The following is a 20,571-nucleotide window of genomic DNA, read 5'->3' as shown; positions in this document are numbered from 1 at the left end:
TGCAACCTAAATATCACGTACTTTTTTTGTGCGGTTGCATAGCTTGCAGGGTGCACATTTATTGTCGTTTGCAGCGCATTTTGGAGCTCACATTCGCTTAATTACGAGCCTTTCGCCCATCCTCTTCAGCTCAATGATAGAAACACTGTTGATTGCGGTTGAGAAATGTAATGTGTGTTCCCATAGATACATCCCAACAGATGAGCAGTCATGAGAGGCAGCCCTTAAGTAGAGGTCCAATTTGGCTCTTTCGCGCAGCACCCTGCGAGCGCAGCGCACCATCTCACATTTCTCTACGCTTTATGGAACTATATTGTTGCAGCACATGGACTTTATAAGAAACGCCATTTTTAAAATGTTTTTGGCTTAACCGTGTTGATCCTCTTGCGAGCAAAATCACGCATTTTGTAAAAATTCGTCGTGGGGAGTAGTTTTACGCACAAGGATGGGTTCGGAGAAACCAAACTTTCTGTCCCAACCGGTGGTGAAGAATATCTTCATGTTCCGCAATGGTGACCCGTACTACGAAGCCCGTCGAGTCGTGATTAACCAGAGGAGAGTGTGCAACTTTGAGACTTTTTTGAGGGAGGTTACAGGTGGCATCCAGGCGCCGTTTGGAGCCGTGAGGAACATCTACACTCCACGTGGAGGACACAAAGTGGACTGCCTGGACAACCTTGAGAGTGGGGAACAGTACGTCGCTGCGGGGAGAGAGAGATTTAAAAAGTTAGAGTAAGTAACATCAATTTCATTTTAGCGTTTATTTTTGTTTCGAAATGCTACACAATGTATGTCACTGAACGGCGTAAGGATCCCGCATAACCTTCATCACAGCTAACTCTTACATTTGTTTCCATCTCTTAAGTGCCAAGAGCCATCATTGCTCAACCATTATTGAAAAAAAAACCCCCAAAAAAACCGTATCGTCTCAATCTTGTCTGATAAACTAGTGCCAGTGCCCAATCACAGTCAACTTTCAAATGAAAACAGCATTCCATATTTTAGCAACACCATTTACTACGGATGGAAATTAAGATGACATCTAACAACACGCAAAACTAACATTTGTTTGCTTTCCTTATAAAAAAGATATTTTATCGTGACCTTTATCGGCTCACTATGGAGGAATTTTGTTGTAAATCACATGTACAACTCCTGCACCTACACCTGCATGACATACTGTGAGGTCCAATACAAAAGTTGCAATAAAAAGTAATGCCTTTGAAGTTACCTGGATCACTTCATAAATTGATTTCACATTTTCCCAAGTTTATTGTTCAGTCCTCACATGTGGTTATTTTCACAAATTATTGACCATTGTCCAAAGTGTTGCAAATTACTTGCTATCTTTGACGATGCAATGTTAGTGGTTGAACAAATGTGATGTTTCGGGGGGTCTCCCGAAAACTGATGATTTTAGAGGTAAGAAGATTCCACCCGAAGCCAACGATTTGCTTTTGTAATGTGAATGACTACGGTACATAAACAGATTGGATTTACCCCGGATTCCGAATTGGGCATCATGTCCTGCACTGTGAATGTAGCCTGAGTCGTGCCTTTTCGTAAGTGTATCAGCTTTGTGTTTGATTAAACAGGCCCATACAGTTTTGATGTCGTGTAAGTCCATTTGTGAGTAAATTGAGATGAGATCGTCATTATTTCAGTATTCATACTTTTTGTGAGATTTTTCGAATGTGAAACTGGTGCCTGGGACACACTGCCCTAGCTAATGACTTCTCCAAGAGCTCGTTGGAGTCAGGAGTCAGCCAACCTCGAGTGAAATTGGATGTGTTGATTAAAGCTGTCTTAACCTACAACAATAAACACACCAATGTTGGCTTTGCTATTGTTATTGCCTGATGTGCACGATACCTCACACAAAAACAGTTGCAATTAGGAAGTTGAAACTTGCATGGAGCTGGAAAGGGTTACAGAAGCATTACAAAAACCTTGATGTACATCAGTCCACAATCGACAGATGCTCTATCATTGAAGAGAGTTTAGGATTATTACTACTCTACTTTTGGTGTGACCATCTTTTAAAGATGACTGCAAGAGCACAGAATGCTTAGTGATGTGAAGAACAATCCTAGAGTGTCGGTTAAAGATTCACAGAAATATCTTTGTTGACAGTTAGTAAAACATTCAAGAAGAATGAATGATGTTGCAGGCCACCAGAGGAAGCCACTACTTCCCCCAAAACATTACTGTAGTTCTGGCGATTGCAAACTAGCACCTCAATATTCAACAGGCAAACTAGAATGTGGACAGATGAAACCAAAGTTGAATTGTTTAAATTGTTGAATTGTCAAAAAAAAAGGAGCATTCTGATTTCTTTTGCGCTTTTATACATATTATGTGGATTGTGCAGGTTTATCTAAATTGGTGGCCAACAAAGTTATATAAGAACCCAAGTAAGAGCCCAGTGAACAAGTGGATTTTGATGATTGAGAGACTCACCTGTGGTTGAAGTCTTGCTAATTTGAGATTTTAGTCCAAAATGTTGCTCCTTTGATGTGTGCTCACGTTGTAGGTTTGATCTCCCTGCCCTGTGACCATATTAAAGTATCCTTGAAAAAGATACTGAATTCTGAGTTACTCCTGATGCTGCGTCATCAGTAGGTGAAAGCGGAATCTGTGTGAAGCGCCTTGTTGTTGCAGAAGTGCAAAACAAGAGGAAAAAAAAAAAATTTGTGTGAGCTCATCATTTGCAATCACTGCAGGCCCACATTTGTGAGAGTATTTTGTCGTATTATAGGCCTGGTCATAAGCAATATGAGGGCGGCTGTGCCTCTGATGGTAGCACGGGTTGTCCAGTGACTGAAGGGTCGACTGCTGCGTGCCTGCGTCTGACTGCCTGCTGTCAAATTGTCCTTGGGCAAGACACTGAACTCTAAATTGCTCCCAGTGGTTCTGGCAGAGCCTTGCACGGCAGCAGTCGCCCATTGGTTTATGAATGTGTGTGAAAGTAAGTCTCAGTAAAGTGTGTTGGACACTGTATGGTGTACATAAAGTTCTATGTAAGTAAACTCTATTTACTATGTACTATTTACCATATTGATTCTTAAAAGAAAACCAAGAATATACTGCATTATACATAATTGCTCCATTTGCTGCCATTTAGACATTTAGTGACATAACACAAAGTATACATCATCTCTATTGTTGAGTCTTTGTGGTTATATTTACAACTACACGTTATGAAACAAAACACACTATGTTTGACAGCAATGAGCAAGGAATATTTCAGATTATTACATTAATTCACTATATGTCTTGTCTGTAGTTATTTACAGATCGGCTCTAGAAAGAGAAGGATGTTACAGTCGCTTCCACTTCAGGTAAGCCCAAAAGTGAGAGTTTATTATTTATTTGTTGAGTTTATTAAGTCCGAGATTGATTCTTAATTGTTCAACACAATCACTTTCCTCCTTCATTTGGGAAGTCCGGCAACAACACAACCTTCAGATTACTTCCTAATTGGCTATTGCTCCTTTCCACATAGAATTATATTTTATTATCTTAATCTTTGAATCCATTGAAACGCCGAGCACACTTACACCTGTCTACGGAAATAAGGCCCCCAGTCTTAACCTAACATAGTTTTAACTTAAAATGTGTCTTAACATGATCTATAATACAATGTTGAGTCACACTGCAGATGTCGCCCACATCTCATGATTATGTAGCATAACAAAACACTCTGCCTCATCATGATAAATTGTAAACAATGACATCCGTTGTTGTTCAGCTTTGAATTCCTGTTACATCACATAACTGAGTGTTTATGTTTCTACTTTTCACATTCTTATTCTCTAATAATTACCAAATATAATATATTTTGGACCTTTTGGTCTTTTGGTGATGTCATGCATAACAGGCATTCAATGTCCAGAATTTTGTTACGACTTGAAATACCCCTTTTTTTTCTTTTTTTCAAATTTGGTTGTTATTACATTATGAATTGTATAACTTCAGTTAGATGTTCCATTTAATGTTAATATTAATATAAAGAATTCAACATCTATGTGCAGTAAAGTGCTGGGTCAAACTAGCCTATTGTTAGAGTCTGAGCAGGACTAAGGATTTTTTATTGTCTGCTTCTTTGTAACATGGTGAGTATTCCAACTGTTGTTTGTGCTCATGCTTTAGTCTTTTCCCTTGTATGCGTAATGTCTTTTGGCACAGAACCCTCAGTACTTTTGGTTACTTGATTACCTGTTAACATTAATGAAGCAATCTTCTATTCAAGGACCCCAAATCCCCTACCCCCATTTAACATGGCTGATTGTATTAATCAGTGGTAAGAACTCTTAACTGACTGAATAACTGGCTGATTTTTTTCATAGAACATATTTAAACACTTAAAAATGTCATGGTTGTCCACCTGTCATCATGTACAATGTATTTTGGGGGTAACTATTATATGCAATATGTTATAATAAACAATGGCATCCATAAGATACTAACTAAGGAGCGTTCTCCTCTCGTACTGTGCATGAAATAATAGTCTATATATGTAGAGTATATACACACACATCCTTGTCTTGAAAATTCATGAATAAAATTACGTTACCCGTAGTTTTATTTTAGGATTCTTCTTGCTTAAAGGGTACTAGCGGAAGTTGGTAGAAGTTGGTAGACGGAAACGCAAACGGAAGCTCGTTTAAAATGATTGGTGGATCGGCCTATAGGCGATTACTATTTGGCCGGTCAAAAAGGCGGAAAGACGGACGGCGGAAGGGTACCCTGGCTGAAGACGGAAGGCGATATACAGACTGGGAAATTTTAGTAAAATGCCCAGCTCTGGTTGTTGTCTCCACAAAGCAACCAACATAGTTTATGTAATATTATACTGTTTATATAATATTGTTTTGTAACTTCTTTCCCCAGGCCAAACCACTTCCACCAAATCGTTTTTCTGTGTCTGCTAGGTTCTTGAAACCAATAAAGGAGCCATGTCCAATATTGTGAGTGCAGGTACCCCTCATACAAGATGTCACACCATTGTTGTGCCGCTAAATGCATTATTTGTATATTAATTTTAGTGTACGAATGTGCCATTTCAATACCAATTCATACTGGACGGAACATAGTATGGAACAACATTGTTCCTATATGAAAATCTAAAAAATACAATAGGTCTGAACTGTTGAGTAACTCAGTCTCCAATTAGCAATTTCTGCGCAATGCTCATACTTTTGTTCTCAGTGTGGTGGCAAATGGGGACACTATGAATCCTGCGATAAGGCTGCTCATTCACCAGAGGATGCTGAGCCAGTTTGAGAGAATACTAGAGATGATCTCAGAGAAGATGGGTTTGAGAGTCCTTGGCGGTGTGAGAAGGTATTACTATAATTGGAAATATTAAACAAATAAACAAAGTTTGTTTTTCTATAAACATTTAACAGTCTAGCTATATAGCAAGTGGCAAATTTGCAGTCATTTGAGATGGATCAAAACAGATGGATTTTGTTGCTTAAATCATATTCCACAAACGCAATATTAATCAGAATCCTGTGTTTAGCCTATAGTGCAGGCACATAGAACATATTATGGTAAAGACAATTTTTGACTTCCCTTTTAAAGAAATGCTAATTGAATATAAACCCAGGAGGACTGCAGACTCAGTTCAATTAGTGGAGCCCAGTGTTCAATTCAAACATGGCAAAGCATTTTATAGCAGTTATGCTGCACACACATGGAATAAGATGCCAACAGAAGTGAAGTCAGCCCCAAGCGTAAATGCTTTTAAATCCAGGTTATAAACTATTCTTTTTTTCCCTCATATCTATGATTTAGATCTTTCAAAGCATTTGGAAAATACATTCTTCCACAAACTTGTTCTGCCGCTGTACATTTTTAAAATAAATTTAGTTGACTAATTTATATATCTTTACTTTGCTTTTAAATATCTGAAATTATTTTCTAGGTAAATGTTTTTGAATTTTGTTGTTTTTAATTATGTGAAACAGATTGAGTTACCTTGTGTATGAAATGTGCTATAGCAATAAAGCTGCCTTGCCTTGACTTGAATTGTCAATAGCTAAGTGTGATTGGTTGTTTGTCCATTTGTACCCCGAGTAGGACGACTGTGTCCAGGTGTACAGAGTAAGTACTTAAACGTACTGTATGCTTGGATGAGTTTGGTGAAGAACAACTTGCTTGACCCCAAGCCCAGTAATCACTGTTGTTTGTATAATGTATTTGCCTTGTTATACAGTAATTGTTGCTAAAGTTATCTCACCTATTGGACTCTTTCTCTGTTTTTGTGATAGTCTTTACACTCATGAAGGCCAGCAGGTGACTGATGGCACTCAGCTGGAGAGCGGTCAGCTCTATGTGGCCGTGGGCAGAGAGAGATTTAAGAAGCTCTCCTACGCTGACCTACTGTTCAGCAAACCTCGAGGGGCACGGCGGGTCAATGGGTAAGCATTGTATTACACTATAATGCGCGACACACTGTATTTCAAGCCAGCAGCAAAACAGAAATTGAAAATGCTTTTTATTTATTTATTTATTTATTTATTTATTGATTGATTGATTGATTGATTGATTTTTATGATTATTTTACTTTTACGATGACATGTTTTTGTGCTGTTAAGTTTTCACAATTGTTGATTGTCCATTTGGTCATGCTTTTCTCTGCATCTAAAAAGAGAGCTTCTGAAATTATGCAAGTTGTGCCTGCTTGTTTTTCTTAATTGTGTTTAAATCATGCTGCTGTAACATGTTTAAATACTATGGCCACCAGACCTACAGTGTATTTTGGAAATACAGCTACTAGCCTATTGCTTTCTTCTGTATAGGCCTACTGCAATTTGGCGACTTCTACTGACCTTAAATCACATTTAAAATACCATAAATGTAACTGTAAAAATCATGGTAATGGCACTACTACGACAACTACTAGTGCTGCTGCTGCTGCTACAACTACTACTACTACTACTACTACTACTAATACTACTACTACTACTACTAGTAGTACTACTACTACTACTACTCATACTACTCATACTACTACTACTACTACTACTACTATTACTACTAATAATAATAATCACACACATTTATTGTTTTGTTTCCAGGATGAAAATGGGCACTTTGCCACCAATCTACAGATCCCCAAAAGAAAATGGAAATGTAAGAAACACGTGCTCTTTATGTCACAGATTTTGATTTGAACAATTTTAGTCGCAGGTTCACACAAACAAAAAACTTGACCAATTACCCACCCCCCCCACAAAATTTACAACATAACTTGAATACAATTTGAGATTACATTCTTGTTTTTGCTTAATTTAAAGTTAGTCTGCTATAACATAAGCAATCTCATTATGTTTGGCATTTTTCAGTGTCTCATTATTCAGTGTTTAGCCCCACACAGTCTGTGTAATCCTAACTTAATCTCCCTCCAGAGAAAATCAGTGGTCCGGAACACTAACAGTGGAGATGGAGAGTCAAAGGCCTTGCCTCTAAACATCAATGGCGGTAACAGAGACCACCTGTCCTCCATCGTCAGAGAAATCTCTCAAGCCAGACTCCTCTCTCTAAGGTTGAAGAGGAGTGGGCAGAGCATAATCCTCTGTGACAATGGTAATACTCAACCAAATTTAACATTACAATATTTGCATATCTTAATCTTTGAATCCAGTTTTATACATAAAAACACTGCAATGTGGATTTTACCATCCGTTATTTATAGCTATGACATTTCAGCAAAAAATACACCTGTCACTGAACCTAACCCTTATTTCATAAATATCACTACAGGGTGACCCAAAAAAATGCGTCCCGGGAGAAGATTTGGATTTGGACATTTGAAATAGATTTCTGAAGAAGAAAAGGCCAATGAGTATAATGAAAAGTTGGTGCCCGTTTTTTTTGGGTGACCCTTATTATTATATTAAATATTAGAGTGTATATTGTTGTTATCATTATTATGACAACCTGATGTGCTAGAGAAAAAACAAGGGCAAATTCGGAATCATTGAAAATTAATATTTTGCTTTGCTATATAATATCATTTCATTCCCCGTTACTTTGTTTTTAGTGCACATGCATGGTTTGGGAAAACAGAATAACACAGATTCCACATAGGATGGCCAGAACTGTAAACCAGAGCTAGCCAATTCATCACCATATTGCCCTACCTTCAATAAAATGAATATATATTATCATTCATATTCATAATCATTCATTCATATATGATGTGAGCGATTATGGCTGCATGTGCTTAGCCTACGGTTTACTATATCAAGTCATCTACAGCAGCAACGCTACTATCTTCCACTTGCATGATGATTAAAAAAAAAAAAAAAGAGTTATTATAATATGTTCAATATCCTTGCTCCAGTTTAAGGTCATGTCAGCAGACAAAAAGTGGCACAACTAGTGAAAAATGAATTGTCTTACTAGTAAGGATAACGATTGTGCAATTATATGGACATCAAGTTGGATATCAAGAATTTGGAATAAATGCTCAAACGGTTTTCCATACAGACATTGTTCACACGTCTATCAGTACAATGACGTAATGCCACCACCTTTAAATCTTATGTAACCTGCTGCTACCATAAACGGCCACCAAGAGGCGCAGTTGCTCCGCGGCAAATGGTGAAAGTAATCAATGATGACATTAAACACTTTTACAAGAAACACATTACGTCACCTTCACCTTGCTCTGAAATCGTAAATAGGCCCACATTTTCCGGTTAAAGCAAGCTCATTGCAAGTTTACAGATAAGGGGACTTGACAGGCTTTGGCCGACCTTAAGTGACCTCCATTGCAGGAGGAGTCACCTAAAATCACCCAGTGGTTTGTCATAGATTCATGCTTGTTTTCATCTTCCACCAGGCTTTTGGCGTTTGAACAAATCAGATTGTATGTTTCATTGTTAAGAATTTGTAACAGTCCACGCTTCTGTAAAACCTTTAAATGTACCCCAAAACGTTTTTACACATAGAATTGTTTGACCTGTTGTAAATTAACGTAAATGCAGATGACCATGTTCATTTCCTCTTGGCTGACATTGGCCACAGATTACATTAAGAGACAAACGTCTCGGGAAACAAGACTGGACAATGGACACATTCTTTTGAATCATTTACATTTCTTTTTCCATTTGTGTTTCAACCATTCACTCTTTGATCTAATGCAAAAGCTGAATATAACATACTTTATTTTATTTTTTTATTAATTTATTTTCAACTCTTGCTGTTATTGCACATCGCAAGCAATGCTCTTAGTGTACACCAAACAACATAGGCTACATAAAACAATATTAATAATATAAAAATATATTTCAAGCTTTTCAGATTCTGCTGTATTTGCTTTAAGAAATTAAGCTCCGGATGTAAAACCTAAATCAGAAAAAACACAACAGGAAATGTACATGACTGACTTGTGCAACAAAACAAACAAAACAAAAAAGTCATTATACCGTGGAAGAGGGATTATAAAATAGGATTCTGAGAGATTATGAATAAGAAATAAGCAACCGGGAAACGTACTGACAGAGAGGTCACTTTTTGCGCATGTGGCCATTTTTCACTGTCTGTCATCTGGTGGGAACCAAGGGAATAAGAGAAAATGTGGAAAGCTTCAGACTTTTCTGCTTCATTAGAGTGAACACAGATGCAAGTGACAGAGAACACAAGTAAAAGGGTAGAGGTAGTGCAACAACTCATGCAGCAAAGGTCATATAGTCCATCCCTCTCTCTCTCTCTCTCTCTCTCTCTCTCTCTCTCTCTCCCTCTCTCTCTCTCTCTTTCGCTCTCACTCTCAAAAATAACTTTCATTTTTGGTCTGGAGACAACCAAATTGCTGATGCTGTTATTCCATGAATAGAAAAGAAGTCTTAATGTGTCCAAAAATGTGACAAGTATGGTTGAATCACGCTTAACCAAAGATGAAAGGAGAGCAAATAAAGAGAAAGATGTCTCATAACAAGTCAGGGTATGTGAGCTGTTATGAAAGGAGACCATGAAGGAGTCCGTTAAAGGAGTGAATACAAGATAAGTAAAATAGAGTGAGAAAAGAGAGTACATGTGCAATCAAATATGATGAATAGTTGGAGATGTGAGCGTTGGGGAGGGAGAGGATGAAAATGCATGCACATATTGAAGGCTGGGAGATGGTAAGAGCTTTGGATAATTGCCTATCGTTTGGTTAATCTCTCAATTTAGAGTCATCAAAGCAGAAATGAACTTGCCTGTGCCCCTTGCTGGGACCAAATTGCAGCTCTGGAAATCAACAAAAGAGCCTGTTACTCAAAGGAGAGTTCCTCCGATATGGACATGATGAGGGATAGGCCAGGCAAGACAAGATGGTTGCAAGCACCTTGTCCACTGTTCATTGGACTGTAAATTCAATGGATTTTTTTTTCTTAAGTCTCCTCTGAACATGACTGGTGTTGCTCAAAATTCAGTTCGCCCTCCAGGCAAGGTAGCAATATAATTTAATTTGTCTTGAGAATAATGGATTAAAAATAATTTTAATGATGCATTGTAGTGTTTTATATACTGTCAATGTCCTACAACAACCCCATATGACAACAGTTTGAGCTAACATTGCAAACGGAGCGGAAAATAAAACAACTCACGACTCACAACTACGCGTGGAAGCGGGGGCAATTTTTGGAACAGAGGTTTAGGGCTGGGCTCCTGGCGACGCAAGATACATTTAATTGTTTTGAACAGTACATTTTAATACACTTTGTATGAAAGATAAGCACAACACTACAAGTGTGAATAAACCATCACATCTGATAAAGCGTATTTAAATGTTGAGCTACAACAAAAGAGGAATGGATTGTATTTATATTTAAGAGGAATGGATTGTATTTATAAAACCAACATACTGTGTAACCTTGGGGAGACAAGTCAGACCCATTTTGATACAGCAGCACATCTACGTAAACATTGACAGTATGCGTATTTCTGGAGTAAGCTAGCCCCCGATAGTCGGTACTAAAAATAACAAAAATGTATTTTTAAATGACATTTAATGTGCAATAGGAAAAGCACATTACAATATATATATATATTTTTGTGAATACTAATATATAAAACCCTTTCTTTGCGCCTTCCTCTCTATATGTAGGAATTATAATGTTAATGGGCAAACACAAAAGCTAGTTTCAAACAGAAGACCGCTGTGCTGTCTCAGACAACCCTAAAGTGGAAATCAACCCAAACATATTTTTTTCAAGAATATATTTATATGCAAGCCCACTAGTTGAAACAAGGCATTCTGATAAATATTGCGTTTGTGGAATAAGAGCTAATCCACTCGTTTTTAGCCATCCCTGGGGGCGGCCATTTTGTCTCTTCTGTCGACTGAAAATGACATCACAACTACCCTGGGCTCAGGTGATGACCAATCACTGCTCAGCTTGAGAAAACAGGTCAGTCATGATTGGTCGTTACCTGAGCCCTGAGCATTTGTGATGTCATTTTCAGTCGACAGAAGTGACACTAAAAACGGGTGGACTAACTTTTATTCCACAAACGCAATATTTATCAGAAGGCCTTGTTTCAACTAATGGGCTAGCATAGAACATATTGTTGAAAAAAAATGTGTTTGGGTTGACTTCCACTTTAACATACTGCACATTAATAGTGAAGATATGACTACTTTGCAATTAAAGGAGGTGAGCTGCTTGAGACCCAGTAACTCATCATCCAAGGTCTTCTTTTCAGCAGAATCTTTTTTCTCTCTCCCTTTGGGAATATTACAGCCCCTTTGTGTCAGACCTTTTGGAGGCAGTAGTGGATGTGTAGAGTGATTTTCAAATAGAGCCAGGTAAGTCAGGGCCAGCACTGAAGCCTTAAGGGTATTCATTCACACAAAACCTCATGTTGAAAAGCCCGCTGCCTCCTTTTCATGCATGTACGGGGCTCCATCTTTTTAATGCAGCAGGAGCAAATTCAATTTGCGGTATGTCACATGATGGAGCACCATTATGTCCACTTATATTATTTCCTTTTCCAGTCAAGGACGGATATCAAAGTTTGAAGGCGAGATTAAGGCCATGTCCATTGAAAAACATTGCAGTATTTTCAAAAACTTAAAAATATGTATTGGGCTGTTGTCCACATAGAAATTTGAAAAGAGAATTCATTTGTTTATATTCATTGCCGACTTTGAAAATGTTGATGACTTGTAAATTCTAATTTTAGAAAAATGCACTTTTCACATCATTTTGGATTGATTTTTTTTTTTAAATGCTTATTTTTCACTAAACCCATAATAACATTGTTATCGCATTGAGATATCCGTCAAGAATTTCAAGATATGAAATTTTCTCCATATTGCACGGCCCTAGCCAAAAAGTTACACCTGCTTTTACGTAGTCTAAAATCTAGTTTACCTTTGGTCACCAAACTACCAGATGATCTGTGGGCATGCAATCTTATATGGCGGATTTCCTATCTAGTTGTAGCGCGGTTCATTAGATTCACAAACATGCTAAATGAAACTTGCCCTGCCACAAAAATGAAGATGTGCCCGTTTTTACGCGAGCACAGTCGACTTAATGTCACCAAATTACTGGGGGCACACCAACTCCGTCTGCCGCAATCCCCAGCGAGGTGCAACATGGTCACAAATATGGTAAACTAGACTTCCCCCGACATGAAAATGAAGATCCGCCTGTTTTTACGATGAGCGCACGGGCGCCTATCATTGAAAATAGGGCCCGGACTATTTTGAAAGTCAGTCCATTTAATTTTTGGTGTATACTGTATAGTCTTGTTTTGTGTTTTCTTTTGTTCTTGTTTTCTCTTAAGTCTTAACACATTTTATGAGTATGTCACAAAATACCCAGTCCCAAACCACCACCCCCCGCCCCACCGCCCTGAAAAAAAAACAAAAAAACAAAAAAAACAACAACACATGCCCAGAGTTAGTCGTACACTTACTGAACTGAGCTATTGAGGAGATTCTGAAGTCATGCACAATGTCATGCTTTATGTCAGACTTTAGAGACATGTTTTACCCCAAAATTCAAATTTTAGGTTTCATGTAGTTCATTATTAGGTCTTATTAGCAAGTTAAATGTATGCAAGGGAAGGCTGCTCATCGAGAGAATGCATGTGTGTGTGTGTGAGTGCGTGTGCGTGCACAAGTCATCTAGCCAGAGCAACCCAGAGCCTTTAGTGTCATAGAATGCAATGCTCCCAGGGGGAATTATCCATGTTAGCATATGTATCTATAATGCCTGTCACAGCAAAACAGCGTGGGGAGACAGGAGGCATATGCACAAAGACAAATATGGTGTGGCTGTGTCAAAAAGAGGTTCAGAAGCTAAAGGATGAGGGATGGTAATATTTAAATGATTTTTTTTCCCTGTTGCACGGATCGTTTTTGAGGGTTGTGTGAGCAACGTGTTATTTGTGTATACTGTATGTGTGTGTGTGCTTTTTACATGGCCATCTTTCCATATCGCCGCCTTCATTTGGGACCTCTCATCTCCCATTTTTACTGCAGCAGGAAAAGGTTCTTTATGACCCTTTGATGCAGGATTAGGGGATTAAAGTGCGGGGTGGCGGCACTAATATGCCACATTAATCTGTTAACAAGTGTTTCAGCAGCGACATATAAGGATGCTAACTGTGACATGCAGAGTGTAGTGTCTGACACTTTCACAGACACACATTTTCCTCACGTCTGTCATTTTAAATCCAAGCTGCTTTGCACAGCTCCCAGGGACATATCAAATTTCATTTGCAAGGTATCTTAATATTCAAACATATTTTACGTCTAATCTCAACGGCATAATGTAGCATTTACAGAAATCAAAAATTTATATCACACGTAAGAGTTCAATACTGGAGCAGAATGGTTAGGGACCATACGAGGTATTTCCGAAAAGTTCCAGGACTGGCGTCACAAAAGGTTTTTCAAATTTCAAACCTGAATTTTGGATTTTCCCTTTCAATATTGGCTTCGGAATTTGCTTTGTTCAGTGGGTGAGAAGAGGCGAGAGTTGTGGCAGGACAATTCATGGCTGTGTCACTATGAGACCACACCTGCTCACAATGCCCTGAGCATCTGACAGTTCCTGGCTGAGAAGAGCATTACATCATCAATTTCATGCTGAAGCAACCTCTCTACTCACTCAAGCGCTTTCACAAGAACAAGAGGGTGTGCACAGGGACCCATTTTGAAGACATGGATGGCATCAAGATGGTCATAAACATTTGCTGTGGAGGATCCCAAAAGACTTCCTCTAGGAGTGCATGAAGGTGTGGCAGAGAAGGCTGGGAAAGTGTGTTTGAGTCTTGGAGGGGGATTACTTCGAAGGGGAAAATTTGTAGATTATAGTTTGGATTTGAAACATCTTTTATTAGTTCTGGAACTTTTCAGACACACCTTAAATGACTGTGCGTAAATAATGTGTTTTATTCGATAATCTACTTTAATTTCTACCAGGCATCCCCTGTTGGCTTTCAGTACTGCCACATTGAATAATAACAATGGTCAACACATTTTTACAAGTAAACCTTTATACAATACATGAATTGTTTGCACTGATTCCAAATCTACCCTTGTTTTTTCTCTAGCACATCAGATATTCAAAAAAATAATAATAAAACAATGATATAATATTTAATAGATTTAGCAATATTGAAGAATTACAGGTTATGCAACAGGTGGATTTTTTAATCTATTTTACCTGACCTGAACCTGGATTACCTGGGGGAAAAAAAACAAAACACAAATGCACAGGGAGAAGTTATGGGATTCAAACAGAGGACCTCAGGTGTTAGCAGATGTTACTAGACCATGTTACAGCCCCTAAAAATATATGTCGGCAAAAATCAAGATGTTTCTCTCCAGTTCAGGCTCCATCTGAGGACATGGTTGGTCACCAAAGCAAGTGGACTTTAAGGGTGAAAAAGTGAAAAGTATTTATTGTGTTTACACCTTTATTGGGAATCTTACCAAAATTAGTTCTGTTCTTCCACACCACATGTGCCACTTGTCCATGTTCGATGTAACTCAGTTTGGTCGTTGTTTTGTAATCCCGCCACCTAACAAATACACACTCAAGTCATACATTTTAAGGTCACATAATCAAACCTGTAACATAACATTAATAACATACTGTTTAATTAAACTTTGAGTTAAGGATCTAATGTTTTTCATCTTTCATTCCTTCATCATCTTGTTTTTCTGTTTATGGAATTATTATAGTGCTAAATTAAACACTATTAGTAATGTAAGATAATGCAACTATTGATAGGAAGAATGATTGACCCTTAAAGACAGCCAAACCCTAAATTAAGAGATGTGCTGAATGTGCTCATTATATTATGTATTACAATCCTATGAAGTACTCCTCATGTAATAAAATTCAACAGGCCTTAGGTGTGTTTGTGAGAGACTATAACAGATGGCGCAGCAAATCCATCAGAATAAGTATCCAGCAGATGGATTTGTTTTGGAGGTTTTTTTTTTTTTACTGTGTCAAATTGCCATAAACAAGCGAAGAGTCTCTTGTGGATTCAGGCTATACTCTCATTAAATATTTTAACAGGACTATGGTCAGTGAATGGAGGTTCACTTGCTGAGTGGCAACATTGCTTAATTGCCATTCAGAGTTCGTGCTCATGTTGTTTTACACACCACCATAACTCAGCTATGCGCTTGCAAGAGGAATCCAACTGGGCGTAAATAAGAAATACACTTTGTGCTGTGTGAAGTGATTTAGGTTCATTAAGTGCTACATCATTGGTGTGTTAACTATGAAGCTTAAGTGGTAAATGTAGAATTGGATTTTTTTACCCCCATACAGTTACATCACTGCTAGTAAAAGCAAAATGGACAGTGGAACATGAGGTCAGACAAAATCCGTATGGGGAAGTGACTTCATTTATTTGTACTTAAACTGGCATACGCCTAACAAAAAACAAAAGAAAAGAAAAACAAGTCAATCTTTTAAGTAGTAAAACGCAAAAGCAATAGAACATGTAATGGACTTACAAATTCCAAATTGTTTAACATCGGGGGTATTTGACATTTGAGGTTACACTATGTCGTTAAAAGCCATTTTTGACACAAGAATACTAGCACTCAATAGATGGACATTTTTCCTTTCAGAAATGGCTTGTAAACACTTTTTTTTTGGAGCAAATTATATACCTGTAAGAAGTGAATGCCTTTGCACTCAAGCATCAACCAACTGCATCTCATATTGATCAAAAACACAATGATTAGGTATACTTAATCAAACGGCCAACAAAAATGCATTGGTCCTCTGTCTGTGCTGACTTAGTGTGTTTGAGATTAAATGCTTTTGCATGATAATGAGAGAAAAAGACACATGGACCCAACTAATTGCAGAGCTTCAATCCAAATGGGTGGAGGATATCACTGTTATTAATTATCCTGTTTTTAATGACCTGATCTTCATATCCCATACCTGCTCATCCACAGCTTCCTTTGGCCACTCAATCATTTTGCTCTTGCTCCAGATGAGTGCAAGTTATTTCCATGAAATATTATTAAAGGTCTGTCCTGATTCCCATCATGTTTCACCTTTCACCGTAGCAAAACTTCAATCAGTTTAGCATTTGAAACTTTTCAAATCTCATTTGTACTTCCATTGCTAAATGAAGAAAGGTAAACGAGGCACACGGATTACTCGATTTTTTTTCCTTTTCATCCATTCAGTGTTTCCAAACAAGAGTGTATAATTACGGTGTTTATCGAAGCAATAAGTTGAATTCCTCTTATGACGTTTAAGGTTAATTACTCCAGGCCTTTGTTGGACACGTTCACTCTAAAGCTGAATATTCTCTATTAATTTTGCACTCCAACATACCAGCCATGTAATGACTGCTTCAAATGAAAACACACTGTGTTTCTGCTGTTGTGTTGCAGTATGATGTCTTGGCAGGAAGAATTTGGCAGTTGTTTGCGATGGGAATTTTTTTTAATGCTGCACATTACACAATAAAAGCTTTCCTCTTCTTGTGATTTTAAGGGCTCAAGAAAATCCACAAACACAGTATCAACAATAGCAACAGAGAAAAAGCAGTGGAATCCACTATTTAAATGATATTCATCAAAAATCCAATAAGTCGTGGTTGCTTTTTTAAAGCGCTTGGCATTTGCCCTGGTTAGACAGCAATTTTATGATCGAATAAAGTGATTTGTTGACACCATGGCAAAAACAAGTGAAACTTTGCCTTATTTCACAAGTCAGTTAATAATCAGTGCGATGTGGCATATTAAGGTTAAATTCTAAACAATTGTTGCTTTAACATGAGGGGGGAAAGCCTTTTTATATATAATACATACATATGGGATGCTATCAGTAAGCTATCGCCTTAAAGGAAAAGGTATAACATGATAATTTAATATGCCTTACTGAAGCATTAGTGAAGCCAATGATGACAATGGCCATATGACCTTCATTGCTTTCATTTGCTTATGACCTTCAACTCATCCATAGTGATCCTTCCCCTGTGAGCTTTTAAAAATGTTTACTGCTCTCTCTTGAACGGTTCAATTGCCTGGACAAGTTGTTTACTTGCATGAAACCTAGCGGGGGAGGGAGAGGGGTTGTTTTACTTCAGACCACCAGGTGTCCCTCTTGTGCTGTGTTTTTACAAACCTGAGAGCAGAAGTCAATTACAGTACCTGAGAAGTACTCATTTATATTTAAAGGAGACGATGTTCATAACTGATGGACTCTTGAAATGGATTGAAGAATATGGGCTATATATTATGAAATATAGTAAGACCGTAAATACACAACAGTAATTACATTACACAACTGAGTGTATAAGGTTTTATTAAGTGGCAGTTTGGAACGCCTTATCATAAAAGTACATGCAAGTAAATATTAAACTATTCAAAAAAATTGACATGATCACTGGTCGGATTTTTCATAATGTTTAATTGAATGTTGATTTTTTTTCCAACCCTTTTCCTACACCTACGAAAACAACTGTATGAAATGTTTGGTCCATGTTAACGTCTGACCACCTTTAATAACATTTTTTTTCCTCTTACATCTTTCTCCCCAGATGACTTGGATTCAAAAACTGATGATGGAAATGCTGATGTTAAATCCCCAGACCAGTCAACTGAAGAGGTACAGTTTTGACTATTGCATTTTCTGTTAAAGATGATTGTCTGATGTTGTCAGCACCGCCATGTTACTGAACAGCCGTCAGTTGACATGAATGCTTTTAAGAATGACTGAAGATGTTTTTTTTTAATCACCTCACCGATTTATATTGATCAGTGATTGAGTTACTCTTATTTTTAATATAATTCAATTTCGCTATATGTCACGGGGTAACGCAGATAGCTATTATCACAGAACGCTTGGTGTTGACTTGAGTGCTTGTGTAATATACTGTAGATATTTACAGCCCCAATTTAATTGAATTTGGGACGTTGTGTATAATGTAAATATAAACAGAACACAATGATTTGCAAATCATAAACCTTGGTTGGTTAGTTAACCATACATTGTGATATTTGAGTCATGAAGAGGTACAAACCATTTCTGTTGTGTTGCAGGACCTTGCATCAGATGATACCAAATCACCAGAGGAGACAGCCGAAAAGTCTGAAGAGAAACAGGAGGCCTCTGCTGAAAATACCTCTGAAAAGGACCCTTCAGTTATCCAAGAAGAAAAGGCATATAAGGAGACACATAGTGTAACAAAAGGAGGTGCCGAGAAGGAAAATGAAGCAACAAAAAATGAAAATGTGAGAGTGTCTGAAGAGGAGGCAAAGGCGGTAAAAGAACTGAAGGATGACGTAGTATGTGAAAGTAAGAGGGCCTCTGATGAGAATAGGGCGACACCAGATGAGAGTGGGGAGGGCTCAGGCCATCGTAAGGAGAACATTGCAGATGAGAGTAAGGAAAAGAATGCAGATGTGAGTGAAGTGGCAGCTAATGTCAGTAAGGATGCCTCAGATGAGAAGACGGATGAGATTTCAGATGAACAAAAGGAGAAGGTCTCCGATGTGTCTAAGGAGGATGTGGCTAATGAGAGTAAGGATGATGTTGCCAATGACTGTAGCGATGAGGGTGCCAATAAGAGTCAGGATGTGGTTGGAGATGAGAGTAAGCACAGGGATGCCAGTATGGATGAGATAACAGATAATGTTTCAGATCAGGCAAACAATGAGAGCTCTAATGAAAGTAAGGATGAAGCTGTAGGATGCCAGGATGATGATGCCAATGAGAGCAAGGATGAGGTTGCAGATAAGGCTCCAAATGAGAGTAATTGTGACGTTCCATCTGAGAGTAAAGATGCAGTTGTAGATGAGAACAAGGATAAGATTGCTAATGAGAATAAGGATGAGACTCCAGATGAGAATAAGTCTGATACATCTTCTGGTGACCAAATGACTGGGCACTTAAACAACATAAATAGAGATACCAAAGAAGGTCAAAATGAGGGAAATGATACCAAAGACTGTGCTGATAAAAAGGACGGTGGTAATGATCAGAAAGAGAATGTAAACCAGTGATCAAGGAAGGATTTAGTCTGATAGATAGGCCAAAGAAACAGCAATAGAAGTACTAATATCCAAGAAACAGAGCTGAAGATGGAAGACCAAATCTCAAGATTCCACCACAAATAGAATTGAAGTGAAATCAAGTAAGGTTGAAAATAAATTTTGGGATCGAGACAAAACCAGGAAGGCAAAAGATGAATAATCACAAATGCCATCAGCTTAGTTTAATGAATGTTTTCAATATTTTTAACATTATACGGTAGGAATGCAGTTTCTATTCTGAAACCGGTCCAAATTCATTTGGCTATGATATCTAACAGCTGAATAACGGCAGCATGATATATGGCATTATCAAATATGTCCCATATTAAATATGTTTGATGCAATGTTCAAATGAGTAAAAACCCAATACTTTGATTTGCGGCAGCCTATTTGAACAGTTTTGAACTGAGCAGAGGCACACAAAGAATCTTGAGATTTGAAAGCATTCAATTTGACGCCTAACTTTTTAACCACTGTTTATGTAGATGCCACCTTTGTATGATTAAAAAAAATGTGACCCTCATACCATTATGTGACTAATGTCATAATTTTAGTGTTGCTGCCAATAATGCAACATTTTCGTTTTACATGATAAATCAAGTTCATTTCAACATGTATGAGTAGAATTTGGTTTCATTTTGTGCAAGATAAATGTTAATGTCATTGCAACTCGTGGATTTCCTAATCAGACTCAACAGCCACTCCCAAATGCATTCATCAGGGCGATTATTAATGACCTTCATTCATTATATAATAATTAAACTTGCGTTACTACTCCCATTACATTAATTAGTGTAGGATGCTATAGAGCAATGTGTTTTCCATCAATTTATTGCCTTGAAATCCAAAGCAAGAAACAACGCTTGCACCTACCAACCTTTGCATAAAATGACATTTTATTCGATTGTATGTGGGTGATGGCTTCATTTTCTTTCATCAAAAAGTTTGCCTATTATTTGGCCTCCATCCTGTCTAGGACTCCAGGTGTGTGTGAGTCATCAGTGAGCAAATGGGGGTGCGTGCGTGTGTGTGCG

At 37.8% G+C, this 20,571-nt stretch overlaps 1 protein-coding gene across 1 annotated transcript; it reads left to right on the top strand.

Moving 5' to 3' along the window:
* Positions 1-278: 278 nt before the first annotated feature.
* LOC147143913 (uncharacterized) lies at positions 279-19,985 on the top strand. The gene is made up of 9 exons (XM_086038318.1): positions 279-732; positions 3,287-3,341; positions 4,894-4,970; positions 5,212-5,346; positions 6,279-6,428; positions 7,089-7,143; positions 7,419-7,596; positions 18,043-18,110; positions 18,545-19,985. The coding sequence occupies exons 1-9, from the start codon at positions 446-448 to the stop codon at positions 19,505-19,507; spliced, it is 1,968 nt and encodes a 655-aa protein (XP_085894444.1). The 5' UTR covers positions 279-445; the 3' UTR covers positions 19,508-19,985.
* The last annotated feature ends 586 nt before the right edge of the window (positions 19,986-20,571 follow it).

The sequence above is a fragment of the Filicampus tigris genome, chromosome 8 (assembly GCF_054856515.1).
Source record: "Filicampus tigris isolate MCC_2025a chromosome 8, RoL_Ftig_1.0, whole genome shotgun sequence".
Classification (NCBI taxonomy): Eukaryota; Metazoa; Chordata; class Actinopteri; order Syngnathiformes; family Syngnathidae; genus Filicampus; species Filicampus tigris.
Note: the sequence above shows the minus strand (reverse complement) of the source record. Positions and strands in the feature narration are given on the sequence as shown.